This window comes from Falco rusticolus, chromosome 4 (assembly GCF_015220075.1).
Source record: "Falco rusticolus isolate bFalRus1 chromosome 4, bFalRus1.pri, whole genome shotgun sequence".
NCBI lineage: Eukaryota > Metazoa > Chordata > Aves > Falconiformes > Falconidae > Falco > Falco rusticolus.
In genome coordinates, this window is record NC_051190.1 from 29,305,797 (window position 1) to 29,329,641 (window position 23,845).

A 23,845-nucleotide genomic window follows, 5' to 3' on the forward strand; every position below is an offset into this window, starting at 1 on the left:
AGTAAACCCCATGAGACCTGAAGCCAGTGAGCTTCCTTCTTTTCCGTACAAAATCTTGACACCTCAGGCAACAGAGCTGAGACTAAGCAGCAACGAGATGACAGGCGAGTGGAAAGCCAAAGCACAGGTTTTGGCCTTGCCTGCCCTTAATGTGCATCGGATTAAGTGGAATTTGAGATCCACACAAAGATGTGTTAGAGGAGAACAGCACCAGGACCCCCTTTCCTGCAGAGGACCAAACCTGTGTAGAGCGCTTATATAAAAAGATGGTTTTAACTCTTCATATAACAGGAAACGTTCCTGCCTGCTGAGAGAGATGGAAATTCTGAAATTCTCAGAAAACAGCGCTTGCCTGTTAAGATCTCCTTTGAGAACAGAAACGAAAAGAACAGAAAAGACAAACAGGAAGAGCTAATAGGTACAGGAATACTTGAAAAGAGAGTGGTCAAAGATCTATATCCCCTTCTGCCCCAACCCACCCTCACCTCCCGTCTGTACCAGCCAATGTAAACAGCATTTTCAGGCTGATCAAAAAGCAGCATCTCCTATCGCTACCTCTACTGGGAGCATATTAACATTTCATGCCTAAAAGCACTCCCCACTACAAAAAAAACAAACCAAAAAACCCCCAAACCCAAGCATCAAAGACATTATACAGACGGGCTGTATGTCTACGGCCCAAGGAAAAACAGGAGGCATATTTTGTTCACATACTCACATGCATACAGAGATTCACAAAAACTCATATTTTGTTCACATACTCACATGCATTCAGAGATTCACAGAAACGCTAGAATCTCAGTTGAGACCTTCAGGCTCAACTGCGATCCACAGTAAATAAATAATATTAATAATAGCCCAAGAAAAGAGACAAACCCCACTTTCTTCTATATGCTGTACAGGGAGTGCATATAGAAGGCAGTAATGACACCCTGCGAGTAGACTTTTGTGCATTACCGGGAAATACCACACAGGGCATTGAAATTAATGTCAAAAGGTGCCAGTGCTAAATTCATGATCATGCTCAGCAAACTGTTTTAATGACAGGTTTAATGCTGGGTTGTTACGGTGACACGACCAAAGCACTATGGGTTTCATCTGGAGGGTAACACTTGCGCGTTGCACAGCCAGCAGCTTCAGCTACACCCAGGAAAGCTGCCCGCACGCCGGCTTGGCCACAGGGCAGCACCAAGCAGCAGGCTGTCGGTGGTAATTAGCAGGAGGTGAGAGCTAGGTAGCCAGGAAAAGCAGCTGTAGCTGCAGGTGCAGAAAAGCTACAGATGAAAACTGTCATCTTCTTTCACTACTTGCTGCTTTTGATTTATTCTTGCTAGAAGGGTCGGGTTCCGAGTGGTTTGGCCCACTGCTCGCTTCTTGTGCTGTCAGTTCGGATTCATCAGGAGCTCAGCTGATGACACACGATTTTAGAGACAGATTTACCTTTCTGGATATTCCTTGAAGTCTGCCTGTTCACCCCTGGCCACTGTTGGACTTTTACAGACCGCAAGCACTTTCTTTCTTCTTAAAGGGGATATAAGACCCGAGATGGAGCGCTGCCAGAAGGATCATGCCAGCACGCACCCTCTTTCCTTGGAGAACATAGGCTAAAGGCAACCAGAGCAGAAGACTCCTCTTGAGTTGGACTAAGGCTGCAGGCTGGGGTGTTCAGAAACCCAAATGCTGGTCCCTCATGGCCATGGCCGTGTGGTCCCTGCCATTACTCCTTCCCCACTCACTCGCTCAGTAACAGAGGCAGCAGTTATCACCACTCCAGACCGGTCTTCCAGATTTTGGTGTATGCTGTAGCTGTCTAAAAAGGGCACTGTGAAAACTTCAAGCCACACGCCGTGCTTCAGTCAATGCAACAACCCAAAGCGTGTCCCACCATCAACCTCATCCAGGCAGTAGCTGCTGCCAGCTGGTTATTTCGCAGCACAGGGATGTTTTCCCAAAATTGCTCCAAGTTTGCAGCCCACAGGCAGAACGGAACGTGCAGCCCCTTCCAGAGAGGTCAGCACACACTGCCTGGCTGATTGCACTTGTGTTTCTAGGTAACACTACAAAACCTGTGAATATCTGCCAAGGTCAGGTCTGGAATCTGCCCTGGCTGGGTCCTGCTTGTCATTCTTTCCTTTGACACTTTAATTTTAAGATGTCATGCAAACAGCCTGGCGAACTGAACGTTTTGAAGTCCCCAAGGCAGACAAACAGTGACAACAGTCTAACACAGGTATGGGACTGGGACTTCAAAGGCTTGCCAGGATTCAGTGGGGAAACGAACGTCTGCAGTGACTGGGCAACATCTGAAAAGGCAAAGGGAAGCCCTTACCTCCGACTCTGACACTTCTAAGGGCTTCTCGTTCAGGCCCAGGCTCTCGGTCAGCACAGCTCCGTTGTACTTGTTGCAGATATCCTCATCAGAGTAGTGCAGCCCCCCCGGGCTTGGGCGAGGAGGAGACCTAGGGAACATAAAGGGTGAGTGTATTGAGTGTTGTCATTTCTCTGAATGCTTAGACACCCAAAGCAGACCCTGGGCAGTGGCTTGGGCCTTAAAGTCCTCCTTAGATCCTCCAGACAACAGCCCCCTTTACCTATGTAACAGTTGCTTGAAGGTAGATAAAAAGCCTTTTTCAAGGGCGTGGTGGTCCCAGCTTCTTACCTGGTTCCATTTTTCTTTGAGAAAGTGCTCTTGATGTTCAGGTGTCTGCTGTTGAGCTCCAGAGCAGTGAAGCCTCCGTTGTCCAGGGTCACTGACTCTTCCACATTGGAGATGGTTTTACCTGGAGCCAGGCAATGAAAGAATCCACTGAAACAAAGGTACTTCCCCCCCCCCCCCCCCCCCCCCAATACAACTGTAGGAGCTAACTTTTCCTTCCTTGCATTTTATGACAGCATTAATTCTTTGAAAATCTCTTTCCCTTTCTTACTGGCGAAAGAGGACAATCCGAGTGAAGGGAAGAAAGTTATCAGGAGTGTGAACAGGCAGAAGGAGCCAAAAGAGGGGAAAGGAAGAGTCATGGATGGATGCATTTCATTCGGAGGTATCTAAAATAGCACAGATGAACTGTGCTCCAAAAGTGCTTGTTCTTGTCTTTCGACTATAAATAGGAACTCGGTGACTAATTCAAGTGGCTACTGAAGATGTCCTAAATCAGGTGCTATGAATCTCATTCGTGCTGACTGAAGCAAAGCAAGAGAAAGTAAAACTAGGAAAGGCAGGAAAAGAGGAAAAGGAGGGGGGGGGGGGAAAGGCAGGAAAGAAAGCAAGAGAAAGGGTAAGTGGATAGCAAATAGGAAAAAGATGTCAGAGCTGTAATGAGGATACGATATAGATGTGAGAAAGCACTGGACAATGTAAGGCAGGGAAAAGGACAGGGGACTGGAAGAAGAGGAAAAACACAGCAAAGTGTATTATTTCTTGTAATCAAATATAGCAAGAGCTTATTCTCTCCCATGCTCAGTCTTTGTAATCCCAAAGGTGTGAGCTCAGCTTGTGTCCTGGGGAGAAGGACCGGTTGCATATTGCCACTTTGCAGCAGACAGGTGCTTTATCCTTGGCTTCAATTTCAGTGCTACATTAAGACTCAGTGTGAACACTGGTATCTGACAGCACAGGTCTGACCTGTCTTTTCATGTCTGTCCCCCAAACACGGAGCAAAACTAAGAAGATGAGAGATTTCCTATGAGCTATGCATACAAATATGTAATAGTATTAAATTGGTAAAATGCCACGGTGTTCATACCTCTTCTATCTCATGGGACTGAAATCTGATTTTCTAACACGTGTTAGAAGTGAATTATAAAGAAAGAAAAGATCTTCACTTTGGGACCAAATTACTAAATACTGCCTGGAAGACTCCTTCATTACATGAATCCCTAAGAAGAGGTAGCACAAAGTTCCATGAACCTGATCCCACTCATTAATGTGGTTTTTTTGACACCTCCTGGCATCAGAGCAATTTCTTGCTGGAGATGGAGGAGGCTACTGGAGAAATACATGTGTGAATAACCCTTCCAGGATTTTATCATTTAAGGAGAAGAAAAGGTAAAAACAGTAATCAGACTTCAAGAAATAAGCATTTTGAAAGGGGACTATTATAACATTCCTAGTTTTAGAGCAGGCAGCTCCTCTTTCCTTTCAGAAAGGAGACTGGTAAAAATCGTAACTAAAGGAAAATTCAGAGCTTGATGTTCATTATGCATTAAAGTCTAACAGGTCCAGATAACCAAGACACCTTCTTGTCGCTTGACCCCCAGCCCAGCAACTGCAGCTTGGCTTAGGAAATGAACGTGAGATGCAGGGCACTCTGTTTAATATAAAGGGCTTGTGATATAGTCCTCACACATACAGACCTAGAATATCCGCATTGGGTACAGTCACTGAAAAGCAGAATCTTTCTTCTTCTCCCCATCTACCAGGGAACGATGACAAAGCTAAAGGAAGTCTCAGCTCATTCCTTTTTTGTGGTCATTTTGCAGCATTTGACCCAGACTCCTTGGCTCTTGCGACAGTCTCTGGGACTTCCAGATGCTGTCCTGTCCAAGCCCGTGGCTGGTTAGCATCCAAAACCTAATAAAATCAGGCACTCTTTGCCCAGTAAGGCTATAGGCAAAAGCCATTTCTATCAAACCAGACAGCAAAAAGATCATTCTTCTGCAAACCAAATACCTATAAAAAGAGTCCATGCTGACTCAAAGGGAAGACCTTTCTAATTCCCACAGCTCTTCAGAGTGCGTGCACAGCATGGAGCCCATGTCTTACCTGTGCTGCAGTTCTTGTACTTCTTGCTCTGGCCATGCAGGACCAATGCAAAGACCACCAGGAGGATGAGGATCAGACTCGAGAGAGCCATCACTAGCAGAAACCACCACTCCTCATAGAAAGGGGCTTCCGTTTGCGCTGAAAGAGAAAAAAAATATAAACCAAAAAACCACCGCAATTCCTTTTTTTTTTTTTCTTCCTTCAACATTTTCTCTCCTTCCCCACAGTGAACGATGCATCTATGATAGTGTTCAGGATGGAGGGGTGTTCAAAGTCTACTCCGCAGTCAGACTTTCAAGGGGCTTGCTGATGCTTCTAGGATGGCAAAGAGAACAGGAGCACATCACGGCTCCAGCATCTCCACAAGCAGCTTTCACACACCCAGACCAGCACTCCAGAATCTCTTAGCTAAGAAGAAATTATCACCGAGTAAAGAGAGGGAGGTTTCTTTCCACAGCTCTGCACACCTACATTTCTTAACTATTGCGGTATGCTTAGTACTCCCTGCATCAAAGGAACCACTAATACATCTGTCATGACCCACAGTTATTCCACTTTTTAAGAGGCTTGCCTCTCCAAAATGCCACTCAGTGGCTCTTTGAAAAATACAGCTAGTGCCAGGGAACAAAGTACTCTTGGTTCAGCGTCTTTCAGTGCCTCCATTAACTCCAACTTCCAACATTCACTGCTACTCCCTATCATTTCCCCATCAGTTTAGCCAAGCCTGATGTGCAGCCCGTGGATCAATTCAGTTGCCTGAATTTCGTGCAGTCCTAAGTCATTTCACCTCATTTGACCTCAACTGGAGACGCAAAATGATACTAACTTCCCCCTTCTAGAGTTATCTTGCCAGTCTTGCTTTAAAGGAATAACTATTGTTATTTTCTCACGGTGATAGTCTCTTTGTCAGCATCCCTCAGCTTTGTGAAACAAATGCTGCTGCTGGAGCACAAGCCAGCAGCTGTGTGTAATTTCCCTGTAGTCCATAAGGTAGATCACCTGATAGGAACAGGTAATGCCAGGAGACCAACCCCTCGCTATCACTGAAGCTAGGCACTCTCTTTCCCCAACTGTCCTGAGCCCTGGATCTAACCACAAGCCTGTTGTAAGCCTGATGATACGAGCTGAAATTTGTTCCAGATCACCGGGTATCCCACAGCAGTGAAAAGCAGCCGTGATCTTTCTTTGCTAGGCGGCCAGGCCAGGCCAATAAAGTCCTAAGGCAAACTGCACAAGCCATGCTGGGCTGAGCAGATTCAGTGCAATTTATACCTCCCTCTGCTAGCTGAAGTGGCCAGCCTAAAATGCTTTATACTTTTATGACTGTGAATCTCAACGGAAACCTCTTACTTTCATGCAGCAATTTGAGATGAACACTGAAGCATCAAAAGGAGGTGAATTAAATAGTTCTGTTCCAGCGGAGAACTTACAAACAAGCAGTTTATTTATAAAAAGCATCAGAAGGAGACGCATGCCTGGCTTCAGAGGAATAATGTCTTCCAGGAAAGGAGAGGCTGACATGATTACTGACCCTTTACGTTGTGTTATAGCCTCTGTGAAACCACAGATAGGAAAAACACTGACTCTTGATGTTTGAAATGGGTTGTCTATGCCCTTGTCCTGAAGGAGAAAAGCAAGGGTAGTAGCACTCACGCTGAAATCCACAGACAGCTCTCGCAGGCTAAGTGGTTAATTGTGTAAGGACAAACGCCGCCGTGATGGCGATAGCAGCGTTTACTGCTCTTGCCTGCTGGGTAACTGTTGAACGGCGTTGGTGCTTTTCACTGGAGGAGCAAAGAGATAAAAGCCACTCCAGATACTGGAGCATTGCCAGTTTCTCATGACTCTCCAGAATTTTGAATCGCAAAGCTGCTTTATCGGGTTCTTTTATTCTTCTTGTCTCTCTTTGCTAACACAGCAAGGATGAAACCTATTGCTCAAAGGCAACCTGGAGTACAGCTGTCCCCGTGGGGTGAGAGGGGACCTGAAGCAAAGCTTCTTCCAAGGGCAAGCTCCCTCACTTCACAACGGACCACTGAACTCCAGCCACCCAGACGTGGCCACCTGAGTGGTTTGCTTTTTGTGGTACTGAAGTTCCTTCAGACACCCAGAGTGCCAGGCTGCTCAAAGAGATTCTTGGAAGCACGTTTGGGCCATAACCCTGTTTTCTGGGAATAAGCATAAGAGAGAAGGGAGGGTGGGAAGAGCCCGAGAACATCACCAAGGAGGTGATGCTCTGATGAAGGGGAACTGGAGGCATCACATCGTACTGGAACTGCTAGCTCAGAGGATCTCAGGAATAATTTTGTGAAACTATTTTTGAGAGCTAAATACAAAATAACAGAGAAAATGTTTGTCAGAGAACCCTGGGAAAAAAACAGAAGGAAGCAGAACAAACAAACCAACAGACTATGAAAGGAGAAAAAGCAAATAAATTGTAGACTGTGTAAATTAGTCTTAGGGCAAGAGATCTTACATATAAACACTTGTGAAATTCCTGAGAAGGTTCTTTGTCAAACTGAAAAATGGCACATATGGATTTTTCCTTTTGAGAGTAAAGCATACTGTAATAACCAGCCTTGATTCACCACTATATCACTCTGGTTTTACCCTAAAACAAGCAAAAACAAACTGTCCTTGGTTATTTGTTGCAGCTCGAGAATCTGGGTTGGTTTTTTTTTCCTCTCCCCCCGCCCCAGCCCAAGAAATTCAATTGGAAAAGGTATTAAAAAAACCCCAACAACATGTGATTACCTGATACTGCCACAGAGGGAAGACTTGGTTCTCCATAGCCAAATTCATTGACAGCCACCACTCGAAATTCATAGGTCACCCCCTGTTTGAGTTTGTCCAGGCCGACTGTGTAGGAGGTAGCACTGCGGGGGATGTCCTTCACAAACATATCCCACAGCCCTTCATCTAGGAAAGCAACCAGGAGAGAAATGACATGAACCGTGCCACTTGGTGCTTCCTTCTGCTTGTTGAAAAAAAATCGTCATTAGCTGTGTTTCACCCACAGGCAGCGGGGTGGTCACCTGAAGGCTGCTCGGTGATACACGGAATGCCCTGCCAGACCCCAGCTGTAACGGCATTTATTTGGGATGGGGTCTTGTAACAGCCCAGATGGAAGAAATCTCCTCTAAAATCAGCAGCAGCACCCACAGAGACCTGAGCTGGCTCGAGCAGCTGCCAGCCATCTGGGTCCCTCCTGATCAGGCGAGGTCACCCCATCAGCACGCTTGTTATTGACGGAGCAAGTAAACCCAAAGCAACCTGTTACGTTAATGAGCCCTAATCGCACAGGTTTTTCCTGCTTTTTACATTGCACGGCTGGCTTGCCTATCGAACTGTGTAGGCTAGGCTTTGCAAATGAATGCCAGATATGGGTCTTGGTGGGAAGTACCGCGGCCTTGCATGAACTGGTGCCTGGTGGACTGGTGTCACTGGAGCGCTGCTTGCTCCACAGCATCACAAATGAAATGTCCTTTGTGTGCGGTGGCCCGCAGCACGGCACAGCCCGCAGGGTGAGGCAGCCAACACTGCACTTCAGTGCCATTTCAAACAGGAATGAGTTATTGTTTGTGTTAGAAACCTCTCAAAGCCGTTAGAAACACAATGCCATTCTGATGAGAGTGTTTCAGCAGGGTAACCTCTGTTCTCCACAGCCTTACTGACATCGATCCAGATGCACATCCTGACCAGGCACCATTCTGGTTCCTGATCCATACCCGTAATCTTATATTCACTTGACTACAATGGAAAGAACTTCCAACAAGAGGGATGCTGTTACTAATAAGAACAAAACCAACTATAATTAAAACCATCAGTCAATAATTCTGAGTGCAGGAATCAAACATTAATCTAAAGAGACTGCTTCTCAGTAACAATTGGTGCCCAGCACTTTCGCTGACAAAATGGAGTTACTGTCTACGCATGGGGCCAAGTCTCAGCTAGCCTAAGCCAGCGCAGCTCTTAGAGCTCTGACCTTGCAAGTACCCCACTGGGCTTTTACTTTTAGTCATCAAAGCTGTTTGAGCAATGTCTGTTTTTCTCTGCATGTCCCACAGCCATGGGAATAGGATGATAACCTCTGCATAGATATGGCTCCAGCACAGGAGCTGCCTGCTTTGAAAGAAAGTCCTCTGTGCTGCGAGATTTGAGCATCAGCATGACTTCTGGAGCTTGAGGTGTTATCAAGGTAACAATAAAGCCGGAGCCAGCAAGCCTCAGTGACTTGTTCCGCTGCTGCAATGTAAGGCAGGAATCTGTTCTCATTTGCTTTGCATTTACCTGGGTGTAAACTAATTGGAGTCACCACAGCGATGCCGAAATTGTGCTGGTGTAATAAGAGCAAAATTTGGCCCTTCGCCTATTTCTGTGCAACAGGGAATAGCAACAAAGATTAACTGATTAACACTGCAGGTGCATTTCCATGTGAACGTTTTAACTTTGGCATCAGTAAATATCAGCTCGGTAATTTGTACCGTGCTACACGTCTAGCAACACACGCAACACCTAACAGCCCCCCGACTACATCTTTTCTGATCAGGAGGATTGGCAGGCTCAGTGGATGCAAAAAGCAGGCTGAAATGTTATTGCGCCAGGTACATTTGAGAAATACCAAAGAACAATAAAAATCGGTAATTTTTCCGTCATGCTTAAAATTCAGACCAATACATTATTCACCAGCATGATCAGAGTATAATGAAGTTATCATAATGTACCATTGTTATGTATTAGTTGGATATTACAATGGCTATAAAACAAGAGATAAAATATTGACTTCCCTTTTACAGGGCAATAGAAGGCTAGATTATTTCTACCACGTAAACTTACAACGTAATAAAAAAGGAGCTTGGGATTTAGTTTCTCCGAAGAGGGTGGAGTGAGGGATGCATTTTCAAAGTCAGATTGTTGCAACCACCAGTACTAGGAAGATGCATCTCAGACTATAAAATATTGCCATAATTGCTAGAATTGCCTGAGCTTTCATAAACACATTTGTAAACAGCAATAAGAGAATTTGAGCCCATTGTGAATTGTCTGAAAAGCAATTTGTTTGCATTGAAAGCCACTTAAACGGGGGAAGAAAAGGCAACAATAAAAATGAATGTTCCGTACTCATTGCAACAAACACAACTGCTCACACAGACACTTTCTCACTCATTTTCTCAAACCTATCAGGGTGCACAGTGCAGAATATCCAGCAGACCAAGAAGTGTAAATTTAACCCCTCTGTAAAGCTTGTAGTAAGTCGGGAAAACTACCCTTGAGAAGTCAACATCGCATTGCCACCTCTCTGACCCCTTGGCTACGGTGGCGGTGGTGTGGGGCAGCAAAGGCTGCTGGCAGATGTTCCTTCAGCAGTATTCCTGTCTCACAGGGGCTCAGAGATGCTCCAGCTGGTGGCCTTAACTTCTCCGGCCCACCACGCTCTCAGTCATTGAAAGAATCTTTGCCCAAACTGTTTTTCTGGGGTAGGAATCAGGGCTTGGCCAAGATAGGACCCAAGGAGTGATCCTTGGGATCCCAGAGAGGTGCTGGTGCAGCTACAGCCGTCAGAAGTCTACAGGGTGGCGACCTGAAACAGGGGACATCCTTATGTCTTCCCCACTGCTGACTCCAACCCAGTGCTACGCATGGTGTAGTCTGTGGCTTCCCAAGACCTGGCCAACAAGTTTTTTAATTCCAGAGCCTCAATTAATTTATCTCATTTCCATCCGGAACATTCAGTCCTCACTTTGTAGACAGAGATCGCGATCAGATATCTCCAAACTAAAAAAAGCGTTTTATTTCAGTGGTGAACTTTGATATTAAATATTGAACACACGCTTGTGAATTCATACACTGCGTCTCTTCCCCATCCCTCAAAACTAGGTTTGCTCTAAATGTTAGAAGTTCAGCTGAAAGAGAATTCATTAGAAGGTCACTTGTGATAGCCAAGATTGGCCTTTAAGTTCAGTAGAAAATCGTTAGCACACTGTACACAGTATTTTCCACTTAGTTTAAGGAGGAAAGAGCGTGGTTGGGCTATCAGGTGGGTATTAACTCATAGAAACCGCCAAGGAAAGCAAAGTTTGCATCGCCGGGCTCCCGCCACGAGGTGCGAGGCGCAGCCTGCCCCGGCCACCATCCGAGGGAGGCAGCACAGCTGCACGGGGATGCGCCCGCACTGCTCGCAGATGCTCTTCCTGCAGTAACATCTGTCCTTCTCCTCATTTCACATCGCCTTTCACTGGGCACTCAGCCTCTTAAAACAGGCCTAAATGTGTGACAGAAAGGGGAGGGCTCCTCCAAAAACCCTGTTTTACTTTGTTTCTTGTTTCTAGCAACGCTTCAGCAGACCCTGCCCCAGCCTTATTTCCCGCTGACATGAGAGCTGAGCTTTATCTCCCCGCCTTGACTCCTCCGCCCCATTTGGGAGCGAGGCACATGCCTGGGGAGAGGAGCTGACTGATGGGGAAGGTGCACCCACCTCCAGCCCCCTGCCCCAGCCCACCCGTGGTGGCGAGGAGCTGCGCCGTGGGCTGCAGCTGTGTGAGCACCCAGGGGCCGGCCGGGCTTCACAGGCAGTTAATCGGGGTCTCCATGCTGAATCAACCTGTCAGTCAGTAACGAAGGCTCCTGGCTCTGCTAACTCAGGCCGCTAACAAACAACCACCATGCTGTGGCTGGGGAGATGGAAAGCTGTCAGTTATTTGGGTCTTAAACACCAGCCTTCCCCTCCTGGAGCGAGAGGAGAGCCGTGCCGTAAAACTTCATCCTAATTATACATTAGGAGGTTTACGAGGGGAGAAGCTGTTGAGAGTTAAGGGCCGGCTGAACGCAAGTAGTGTTCCTCCTACAGAGGACAAAATTAAAATGTGGATGTGTTAGTCAGAGGCAAAGGGCTGGATGGCCGTGCAGACCAGCGAAAGGACAAGAATGGGAAGTGAAGGCTGACAAACTGTCAGCCTCGGCACGTCGTCTGCGAGCAGGAGCGGACCAAAGCCCCCCGGCAGCTGCCGGCAATGCAGCTGCACCCTTCACTTTGAATTTACTGACTTGGGCTGGTCGGTGTCCATGTTTGACACTGCGCTCCCACATTTGTTTAAAAATAAATAGAAAAGGAAGAAAACAGAAAAACATGACTCAAGACACCAGAAAGGAAACTAAAGTGAGATCTGCCCTCAGGGTGTGGGAAGTGAAAACCAGCATTTGCGGGAAGGATGATTCCCACTCCAAGTAAATGGGTTCTCCCCAAAATGCCTACCGCCTTTATAGAACTCATCACCTGGGGGAGCAAAAGAAAACACTTCCCCGACTAGTCTGTGTCCTAAGCTCATGATTTGTGGCTGACCTGAGGTTTACTGGCCTGTTCATGCCAGCCGTGGTGCTGGAAATATTAGGAACACGTTAAGATGCCACTCCCCCCCACCAGGCTTAAGTCACTCCCTGCTTGGGAAAAACAAACGCAGTCCAAAACGTCTGATGGGGAGAGGAGGCAGAAGAGGAAATCTGTATCGGCTTGTCCTGGTTTGGAGGCTTTTCCTGAAGTGACACAACCCAAAGGGCTGTCAAGCACTGGAACAGGCTGACCAGGGCAGTGGTGGAGTCACAATCCCTGGAGGGATTTAAAAGATACGAAGATGTGGTGCTTGCTTAGGGGCATGGTTTAGTGGTGGATTTGCCAGTGCTGGGCTAATGGTTGGACTCGATGATCTTAAAGGTCTCTTCCAACCTAAACGATTTGATGGTTGGATGAGGCAGATTGCCAGAACGCCTACACGGCCGTGCTGCAGCAAGGCAACACCACAGCGAGCCAATACACACACGAAGGTCTCTGCTGGCAGTTATAGATCCCTGTGCTCCTGGCAGTGACCCCTGGGGCATTCTGCAGAAGCACCTCCTTTGGAGACAGGGGATAACTGGGAAGGCAAGTCTGTGTGAGAATGCTCGGTACTTTACCGGCTGCATGCCCCCCATTAAAGCATGGTACAGAGAGAGGAGCCTTGGCTGTGGCGTGGGGTTGGGAAAAGAGGGGTGAAACCAGTTTCTCCACTCCTTTGAGCCCACTGGGAATCTTAACAGCGTTGTGCCATATCTGTCTTTTCCGCTGTACGTAAAAACTGAGGCCATGATCTAATACCTGTTCCTTAGCCAGCCTAGCTGACGTCTCAGGAGTGCTTACGATGGCAGTGACAGAGGCTGCTTAATTGCATTTCTTGTAATGCACAAGGAGCTAAACTGGAATCTATTTCTCCAGGGACAGAGAAGGTGAAGGAAAAGAAAAAACTTCTGGTTTTGTAATGTCTTCCTCTAGCACAGATCACCCTGGAAAAAATATTGGTTCGCCTGCGCCATCCTGGTGTCTGGGTATATTCAAAATGCAGAGGAGGTAGTCAGCCTGGTCACCTTCCATAAATCTGGGAGAGAAACGGGGAGATCAAATGAACAATCTCAGCTGCCTGCTGCCACCATCGCTGAACCCAGCGGGGCAGCCGGAGCCCTGGGAGACACAGCAGGACACTGAAAAATTCGAAGGGATGCGACAAAAGGGGGTAGGGTTTGCCATCTCTGACAGAAAGCCACCCTCCTGCTCTGATGGAAGAGTCTTGGCAGGGAGCTACAGCAGGGAAAATGAGATGATACAGCATTTAATGTTTGGGGTAATGAGGCCTATAATAGATGACACTTGAGATGTGAAACACTAAGGTAGTGGTATTGCATTTAAATATTGGCAACAAGCTAATGCTTTTCATCTGTCTGTTCCGTGCCCCTTTTTGATCTCAGAAGGATGAATATCTTTCCCTTCCTTGACTTTATGTGAAGGGCACAAGTCAACTGCTCTTCTCTTGGACAACAACTCCTTAAAAACAAAGGTTGCTCCAATCCATGCTCTACTACCCTTATAAATCAACGTGCAGAAGCAAATTTTTAGAACGATATTAAAACAGAAGCTGCTCTGAATGACCAGCCCTGACAGAAGGAATTAGTTCCCTGCTTTTGTTAAGCTTGTAATTCAGATTTCAAACTCCTCCATGCAGAGATGAGGAAAAAAAGCGGCACAAAAAGGAAGCCGCCGGTTGGGTGAAATAAGCAAATGTTCCAATTAGTCTGTCTCCTCTCCTGGATCACATTTCACGCTTCCTACAGCTGCAACCAGAACGAAGGATGAGAATCCAGCATACAAATGCCTAGTTCATTTGCTATAGCAGCATGAATAGGATTAAAATAATCTGAAGAGGAATTAAATGCCTCAACAGTCAGGTTGCAAGAGCAGGAGAATAAGACTTCTTCTGTGTGTTTCCAGGATCAGTGGAGTGGGGCCAGCAGAAGTGACCCTGGGTTAATGCAGCTCAGACCTGCCTTGGAGGGACTATTTTCTTCCTACTCAAAAAGAGTGGACCACAAATCCTACACCCTTAGCCATGAACTGTAAAATGTTTGTTCACATCCAACGGTGAGACAAGCCCAGGAAAAGCAGAGGAGCCTGCAATGTCACCACTCACACGAGTTGCATTTCCAGCTTGCAGATAATCCGTGCATGGGCTGCAGGCTTCCCTGTAAAATACCCTGAGTCCAAAAAACCTGTTCAGGGGAAATGTAAGCTGATAAGTGAACTTCAATGAACCGCTTTGGTTTAACTTGCTATCTAAACAATGCTGTTCAAATAAGACAATATTTTCTACCTATGAAGAAATAAGGGCAGAAATCGATACGCTGATGTAAGTGAAACAGAAGCACGGTGCTGTCATGCCTCTAATTAAAAAAAATATCTTGCTCTCTTTGGGAAACTCCGGTGCTATGAGAAGGTACACATTTTCCTTGCCTTTGGTTTTGAGAACAACTGTCAGGTTAAATGACAGAAATAAGGAAGAAATTTTAAGGTCACAGCAGAGCCTCACTACAGAGCAAATTCTATCAGATGCAGGTATGGAAAATGCCTCATGGCATCATCTTCAGTGATGACCACAGAAACACAGGCAATAATTTTGTTACAGGTATGGTTACACATAATTAATCTGTTTTAAATGCAACCTTACATTCAAGACACATACAAGAAACAGGATCCTTTATATATCAAACAGATAAACGTTCATTTAATCAATATATAATCAAGCAATGTGCAAGCATCTAGAAGTTAAAAAGGGAAGAACAAGCAGCCAACATGGATATGTCAAGTATAAATCATGTCTAATTTCCTTCCGTGACAGGGTAGCAGACCTTGTCAATAGAGGAGAAAGAGCAGACATCATCTATCCTGACTTCAGCAAAGCTTTTGACATCGTGACATTCAAACACGGCCCACACGAAACAAGTATCTGGTAGATGCATCACTGGCTGGAAAACTGCACTTGGCAAACGGTTAGCAAGGTTCTCTGTCAGAGGGGAGGGAAATGACCACGTCAGGTTACGCAGGGGTCTGGCAGCGCTCACTGGTTTTTCTTAATGACTTGGCTACCAGAAAGCATGCGCTTATGGAATTTGCAAGGGGTACCGACGGGGAGAGGCTGCGGACAGGCTGGAGCGTATGCCTTCTTTTAAAATGACCTTGTCCAAGTGGGAAAACATTCTGGAAAAAGCAGAGAGCAGCTTCAGTATGATGCAAATCCCAGAAGGAAAGGAGCTCTGGGAAAGTGCTGGGAAAAACTGTAGTGATGAGGGGATTCCTGTCCTCCCATTGCAAGCATCCTGCCTGCAGAACAAATGGGGAAAGTGATGTGTATGTGGTGCCAAGGTGCTGGCCCTATTATTAACTGAGAAACAGTAATTAGCTGTGGTGTTCTGCTCCAGAAGAGGTCAGACTTCTATCCGTGATCCTCAAAATACAGCTTGCAAGTACTGGTTAGTCCTTGGGCATGAAAGATGCTGTAAGCATTTAAGTGAGTTTTAATTATTAACTATATTAGCTCATCAGTAGGATGATTTACCAGTGATGTAGCACAGCGAAAGCCAGAGCACTCAGGGTAATTTTCTGTGACTACTCCTAAACAGGAGAAAGTCTGTTAAACCACGTAATAAACCAGCAACCATTTAATACTGGCTGGCAACAGTGTTCTCTCACAAAATCCCATTGCCTTACTGGGACAACCACCAGCCTCTCAGCTGCAGGATGGCTTTTGGCGTGGGCTGAAGGAAGGGGAACTCGTGGCATCAAGCTCGCAGTGTTTCCCATGCCTTACCTGAGGGTCGTGCCTCTATAATGTAGCCAGTTGTGGGTTTTTCTCCTGAATCTCCCTCAGTCCATTGCAACGTCAGCCCAGAAGCAGATTTTGTCACCAGAATTTCCTGAGGGGAGCCGGGAGACCCTGAAGGATGAAAAGAGAATAGGAAGCGGTGCTATTGGAGATGGACGGCAGTATTATATTCTTATACCGATATAGGAAAAAATAAACACCTAGCAGTACTGGTCAACATACACGTGACATAAACCAGCTCAATGGGCTATTGACCTAATCTTTTAGGTACCAGCACCAGCAGTTACCTGAGTTTTACAGGTGCTTGTGTTAAGAAGGGAAAAGAAACCCCACTCTCGTGTCAACCCTTAGCATCTCTGCAGTGTTTGCACGTTGCCACTGCTGTTTTGGACTTCAGAGGTGAGACCAGCCTCTGAGTTTCAGGGAGAGGTTCCTGGGGACAGCTGCCTGCCCGTCCCCTTGGGAAGAAGCCACAGCCACGTTAGACAGAATTCCTCCTTTATCCTGCCAGTGGTGAGGCAGGAGAGTCAGACTGTGGATCCACGGTGCTGCTGTCGCGGACAATGGTGACGGAGGGCTCTGTGATAAAATGAAAGCTTGTTGGCACCTAGAAGGGTGGAACTGCCACACCTGGCCCTGATGGAGGGAGCAAGTATTTCCCTGAGCTGGAAAAGAAGCAAAAACCAGAACCATTGCAGTGATGTTCTGTGATTTACTGGACAGGCCGGTATCGTAGCAGAACATTTAACTTGTTACGATTATCTGGTTTTCAAAAAACACTGATCAAATAAGAAACCCAACTCTTTTGGTACAGACACTGAACCAGGCAGGGAATGCTGCCATCCAGTCTGTAGCTTCTCTTAAAATACCAGCAAATTCGCAGACCTCTCCCTCTGCACAAGCCAAAGTGTCAGGAGAGAATAATTGTAAATTCTTTCTGGTTTTACATCCAGGAACCTCTGCTGGTTTCGGCAGAGTTATTCCAGTTCTGACTCCACCGCAGAGCAGTACAGTCAGAATTACTCACTGTGCTGTCAGGCTGCAGCTTTGAAATCCCTGGCTAGCCTGTTTGCATTATGATTTATTCACGCTGTTTTGTTTATTCACATCAGGCTTCCAGATTTCAGGAAAAAAGGAAACACGTTTTTCATGGGCACTTGTGAAACCCACTGAATCATGTCCTGAGCTCCTGTGACCCAACTTCTCCTTGGCTTGGAAATTCATGTGAAGCCCTGAGTGCACTATTCCCCGCTGTTGGTCTGCGTTTGTGTAACTGCTCTGGCTCGTGACATGCGTTTATGGTTCCACTTACCTTCTGCTGGCCCAGCTGTGATGTTGGCTTGCAGTTCAGGTCCATAGGCGATGGTTCGGGCTTGCACTCTGAACAAATAGGTTATGCCCTTGGTGAGATCTCGGACCTTCAACCAGCGTTGCCAGTTACCTTTAATGTCCACGGTCACCACCTTGCTTACTCCTGGAACAGCCACGCAGATAGGCAAATAAGAGAAGGTTGCGATGCAAAAAAAAAAATTAAAAAAAAAAAAATCAAGTGAAGCTTATTACATCTAGATGGTAAGTAAAATTATCTAACAGTTTGCTAAGAAAGTATTTCTTACAATTAGCAGGAGTTTAAGTAGTGATAATAGCCAATTTTCAGCGCTGATAAGTATAATTAGAGTTTAAGCTTGATAAGTGGGTACTGACAAGAAAAAAACCTTACAACACAACTGGGAAATTGCCAAGAGACTACACGCAACTTCACTAATTACTCTGGAAAGAAAGGAGGAGGTAAACGAAGAGGACTGCATGTTGCAGATTGCTTCCTAAGTGAGCATTTCTCCGCTGCTTTTTTGCCAAGTAACCCACACCATTGCCTGGAGGATGAAACAAGGGCCAGCCTTTTCCCCTTCATCTCGTCCTGTCCTTTCCACCACTGCCAGGTGCATGCAGAACGCAGGACGTGTGCCTCACAGGGCGCTTGTGGGTATAAATGCCACCGCAACAGGGGATGCCATCAAAGCACTATTAGCTTGCACGAGCTGAAGTCATGACTTGAGTTTCACCCTTCTCACCCTAGGAGTTTTTCTTACAGGGGTGAATTAAAAACAGTGCTGCATCCTTCAAGGTTCATAGCTAGCATCATGTTTACATTCTCATTGCTGAGGAAAGGGCAGAGCAGCAGTAAGTGCTTCGGAACCAAAAAAATCTAGTTTTCACTGACATTTTCTAAAAGTAAGTCAATGGAAAGGATTTGATGTATAAAATATTTTACAGAACAGAAAGTTTGAATTTACAGAGTCCTTTTGGCATTCTTCTGGTGCTGTAGATGCACATAACCCATTTCAAACCAAGAAGCTAGGAAGTGGGAGAACCTTTTTCCCACAAGAGAAGGCTGCTTGCTAGTTTATCCTTCCAGAAAAATGCAGAAGGAAGATGTTTTTCAATCCAGATGCTTATTTTATGCAAATCAAGATGATGCTTTCAGGTTTTATCAGTTAAATAAAGAATAATGTCCAAGCAATTTGTGTTCAAAGTTTTCTCCCAGATACAATTTACAACTCAGAGATTCTTTCCTTGGTTAATGAGGAGGCAGTAAAAGTGCTCTCTCCTTCCCTAGGTGTACTATTTCATTTCTCTGAGACAAATCAGGAAGCATTTGTCATTTTGAAGTTATGTTAAAAAAAAAAAAAAAAAAGGAACTGTTAAAAAAGGCTCCAGGGCAATTTTGTTGTCTATTAGTGTGTAAAACATAACACTGTAAAGCTTAAACAATAAAAAGGTCAAACCGGGAGAAAACTGTGCTAAAGAACAGACTGCTGTTAGAAAGTTTTGCAAAACGTGCAGGTTTTAAGCGGTGGCTTGTGAGGGGGAAGGCAGGAGGTGTCAAAAAGGTAAGGATGCTCAGCTGAAAACCACAAATGGGTGCAAAGTCAAAAGATGCAGGAGAAAAGCTCCAGGGGGTCTGGTCCATCCGTGTTGCTGCACTGCAGTGCTGGCATGGAGGAACATGAGACCTGGGGCTGGAGGGATCCTCTGGATCGTGGGATCTGGCAGCTGCTGGCCCCGCAAGCCTTGCTGCCTGCGCTCAGCACCATTACGTGCTCCATCCTCAAATGAGTTTGGCTCTGCCTTGCTCTCTAAATAACGGAGCATGACTTTTCTATCATGGGAAAATGATGGCATCAAGGGAGGGATTGCTTACCACGGCAGGAGAATAAATATATTTACTGAAATGAAATGGTTGGCACAACAGCAAATGGATAGAAACTGGAAAACAAATACAGTCAAAAAATTTAGAATCTGAGGAAAAGCCCTCCATAACCTCCCTGCTCGCATCAGAAATCTTCTACAGGGGAAACAGAGACAAGCCGGAGCCACAGACAGCACAGGATGAGGTGGGGAAAAGAAGAAAACAAAACACAGATTCTGAGGATGTTAAGTCAAATGCATGCAGGGAAAACATGATCTGACACTTCCATATTTTCAGGGGAAAACCTGTATTCTTGAACATTGTGTAGGAATGAAGAAAAGGCAGGAAATGCCCAAACAGCCTGAACCTCCTGCATACCCTGTGCACATTTCTTGGTCAGAATTAGAAATGCTTTCTGCATTAGCTCTTTGTGCTCAGACCTGCCAGCCGTAAAGGCTGAAAGTGCTTTTATTCTCGTGTTTTCATTCCTGAATATAACTTTCTCAGTGCATGAGACATGGATATTCAGACAATATAGATCTTTATTCCTTACTGAAGCAGCAAATACAAATGATTGATACCCTTATTTCTTTGGAAAAGAGTTTAAAATGGATTGGCAATGGCTGAAATTACTCTCCCTGCTGTCACACTGCCAAAGTTGGACATCCTATTGAACTATTGGCGATCTACCAGGAATATAAAAATATTAATAAGACCATCCACAAACTTTGTAATTTTTTTCTAATTCACCTTTGGAATAAATTTAAATTTGTTTTCATTGAAATTGCCAAATCCTTCTCTGTTGCTGTTCTGGCAAATTAATGAAACATTCGTGGTCACCACGTTGTCGTGGTCTAGCTGAAATCTAGTGCCGGGTTAAAAATGCTGCTTGAAAACTCCGTGTAAACAGACACAACTAAATCTCTATCACAGTTATTCTCCCCTGTCAAAAGTGGCAGCGGTACCAGTGATGACTAGCACATTTGATGCCCGGGCAATCTTTGCAATAACAGAAGTGACACATGATGTGATAAGCAACGCAAATGTGTCTGATGACTATTCTGGGCTGGAGCCTACTCAGCAATTCCAAAGCGTAAAGCAGGGAAACAATCAGCACTCTCAGGCTGAGTTTCCTCTTTGCCCATACCAGGTAACGATGGCTGTAAAATGACTTTTCAAATCACACAGAATATAGTTTGTGCAAGAAAATGAGAGAGGACAGACAAAAAAGCTATATTCCACAATATTATAGTTTGCTGAAGACTTCTGGCAAAAGTGGAATTGTTTCACTTACCCTCTGCCACCTGGCTTCTCTTGGAAAACGGCAGAGAACAAGTGGGAAATTGGGCAGAGATAAAAAATATTACAGTACTTTTTTGTCATTTCTCCATGAATATGTATGATCGGAGGTCTTTCTTACCCTGGACAGGAGCCAAAGGCTCATAGACTACTCGATAACCCTGTAGGACTCCATTTGCTGCTGTCGGCTCGCCCCAAGACACATTGAGTGTCGTGCAAGTGATTTCAGAGAACGCCAAGAAGCTGGGAGCACTGGGTGCTGGAAGGATTACAAAGAGATTGAATTGCAGTAGGAGTAGTCAATCTGATATACATATATATTATAAAACATCCGTTTATCTGCCCAGCCTAAATCTAAAGGAAATAAACTGAGAAGAGGATTTGTCAATTGTATCCAAACGTCCTGCAGAAACCCAGCCTGTCCTAAAAAAAAAATCAGCCACCCAGCTGCAAAGCTGAGCCTCAAAAGGAAGCAAGGAGACAGGACACCAAAGGGAAAGACCCTCAGAAGGGTGCTACATGTGCGTACAGCCTGAGTGCACCCCCCCTCTCCATAGCCACCTCCAAGGGCATCGCCTTCCCCCTGTGCTGGAGCGCTCCCGTTTTGGTCACGTCCAGCACAGAGACAGCTCAGTCTGACTGAGCGGCTGCTGATCCAGCTTTAAAAAAAAAAAAAAAAAAAAAAAAAAAAAGAGGAACTATAAAAAGCATAGTGATTCTCTCACAGGACTGTTTGGGCAATTTCCAGGTGCTGGAGATGAGTTCCTACACATTTTCAGATATGACAGCAGAGGCCAGAAAGACCCACAGACTGTTTCCTTCTGGACCAGCTTGTGAAGGGACTGGCCCTTCTGCTAATCCATTCCCGTTTCCACTGCATCTCCCCCTTCCCACAGGGTCCACTTATTTGACCCCTTTTTTCCCCCCTCCAAGTCCATTACAATGTAAAGACCCATCCAAAAGCTAACTCCAAACACCAGCGCCCTCCTGCATCCCTCCGTTTCCCTCAGCCTCAGTTCTGTGCCAGCCATCACCACGCCTGCGCTCTGAGACACGAGGACGGTCCCCTACCCGCCTGGTGCGTCCTGCCCTGCGAGGGGCTGCTCCTGGGGCCGTCCCCGGCCGCGTTGAATGCGGAGATGCAGACCATGTACTGCGTGTGGCTCGTCAGGTTCTTGAGCCGGACAGTTGTCTCTGGGAGGAAAAGGACCTTCACTTTCTCCGTGTCATTTTGGATGTCACTCTCCCAGTAATAAATCTGTTGGGACAGTGAGATGTTTTAGTATGGCATACACGTAGAAAATATCTGGGCACTGCACCTCTAAAAGATCAGGAAGATGGTGAGGTCTTGCTCTGGATAAATGGGATACTAATGCTTTTCACCATGTGCCCAATCTTTTCCTTTGGGAAACTCCCCTGAGTCCAGTGACCATGTAGCTGAATACATCACTCAAAAATAGAGCAGAGGCTGAAGAATATGGCCTAATGACAGCAGGTACGTACTGCCAGAGTTCAGCGATGAGAGGCCAGTTTTTAAATTCTCCCTGAAATGCTAGCCTCTGTCAGCACTGGCATCGTGATATGATGCTCCATAATGCACCTCTGCGTGCACACAATGGGTTCCCCATTTGTGCTCACAGGACAGCCAGGCAAATGCCTTCCTGAAGAGGGTAATAAAGACTTCCCCTAAAGTTCCTTGAGGTACTTTTCCCTGCCCTTCCCTTACATAATTTTTATCCTGAAGCCATAAAATTAGGCTTTGGAGAAGTTGTTTCCAAGAGGACGAGTGATGCCAGCCCTACTTATTGGACAGGCCTGGCAGCGAGAGTGTTACAACAGGCCAAAGCAAGCCAGAAAGTTGAGAGAACGCGCCAAGGCAAGGCTCCACCTTGGCTCTACAAGCCAAGCTGTTAGAGCCATCTATATACGTACAAAAGGAAAAGAACATGAATTGATATATAAGGATGCTTGTTGCTGCCAGGAAGGGATGCCAGATTATTCGCATTGGCTTGGCTTTTCTTTGCTTATGGACCTAAATTCACGGACAGAGGCAGAGCCAGACACTGAACCCCAGCCAAGCTCTATAGTGTTTGTAGACTTGCCCATTTCCACTCTCTGAGGGTCCATTCTCATCCTGGAGAAGGTAAACAACATGCCTTTGCAACGTGCTCATCTCCTATGGACCAAATGCAATTAATACTATGATTTAATTTTGTTAAAGTTAAGGAAATGAAATAAGTCTTCCGAAATCTGACCTGGCTCAGGCTCCTAGCTTGGAGAAAGTTCTGCTTTTCCTAATGGCTTTTAACATTTGGTAGAAAGCTCAGTTAATTTTCTTCAGTGCATTTCTTGTCCCTAGCTCTTGTGCACCTGTTGCTTTTTGGAGCAGGTATGTCGCCTGTGTAAGTGGAGCTGCCTAATTCTCTGCATACCCTGTTTCTCCACGCTCTCCTCCACAAATAGCAACACACTTTTCCTTTTCTCCCCCCACAATCTCATTTTCTTTCGTATGCTGTTTTGCCTTATGCAGCGAGGGCAACCGCAGTTTGTACTGCTATCTCACAATAACAGAAATGCCAAGTAAGATAAATGAAACCAGTAGAAACAGGAGGATTGCCTTGTAGCCTTGGATGTTCCCGTTTTGGCTATCGGCAGGAGGGGGGTCCCAGGTGAGCTCCAGCTGGCTTGCAGAAAGGGAGTTCACTTGGATGTTCTGTGGGGCCAACGCTGGTGCTAGAGAGGAAGGAGAACAGCAGAATTAATAGTGACAAGCAGAACTATTCATATCCAGGTTGCAGTCTGCCATTTGCCGAAGGACCCAGGATAGACCCTGTTCACGCCACAAGCCAGCTAAAAGAGTCAGCCCTGGAGGCATCTGTATCGCAAGGATGTCCCAGCACACGTGGACCGAGGAGCCTCCGGAGGTGGTGACGTTCCATCCCACACGGATTGGGTTAGACATTGAATCAACTCAATTTAGCCAGCAGCCTTGGAAAAGAAAAGAGAACTTTGTCTTCACCCTACGGTATGGTTTGGGGCTGGCCCTCAGCAGGGACACGGTGCTTCTGGCAGTGTCGGGGGGCGAGGTAGCCCCCAGCCCCGACTCCGCACCCAGCCTGGAGAGCAGCCCATTTGCCAGGCTCCAAGACCCACGGCTGAAATGGTGTCTAAAATTACATGCAAACCCCATCAGATGCTAATCAATTCAACTCATATTTTATGGATGACACAAAGACATTCAGCACATTCCTCGTTAGCTCTGCTTTCATTACACCCTCGTGCACACACGCTGGCCACCTTTGCCTCCTGCTGCCGTCTCTTCTTCGCACTGCGCTGTGCTCGAAAACTAATCTTGGAGTGCGCCTGGGTCAGGCCATCCTTCCCTTTGCCGGGATCCGGCTTGGTGCAGGTGGA

General features: G+C 46.1%; 1 protein-coding gene across 4 annotated transcripts in view; it reads right to left on the bottom strand.

Moving 5' to 3' along the window:
- Positions 1–23,845, bottom strand: part of SDK1 (sidekick cell adhesion molecule 1) — a 412,303-nt gene that overhangs the window by 10,757 nt on the left and 377,701 nt on the right. For all 4 annotated transcript variants that reach the window (XM_037385086.1, XM_037385085.1, XM_037385087.1 and 1 more), the window contains 9 exons: positions 23,049–23,164; positions 21,503–21,689; positions 20,553–20,690; positions 17,255–17,416; positions 15,928–16,053; positions 7,517–7,681; positions 4,763–4,900; positions 2,660–2,780; positions 2,330–2,459 (listed from right to left, as the gene is read on the bottom strand). In XM_037385086.1, coding sequence (XP_037240983.1) covers positions 2,330–2,459; positions 2,660–2,780; positions 4,763–4,900; positions 7,517–7,681; positions 15,928–16,053; positions 17,255–17,416; positions 20,553–20,690; positions 21,503–21,689; positions 23,049–23,164 — 1,283 coding nt within the window. The remainder of the gene's footprint in view (positions 1–2,329; positions 2,460–2,659; positions 2,781–4,762; positions 4,901–7,516; positions 7,682–15,927; positions 16,054–17,254; positions 17,417–20,552; positions 20,691–21,502; positions 21,690–23,048; positions 23,165–23,845) is intronic.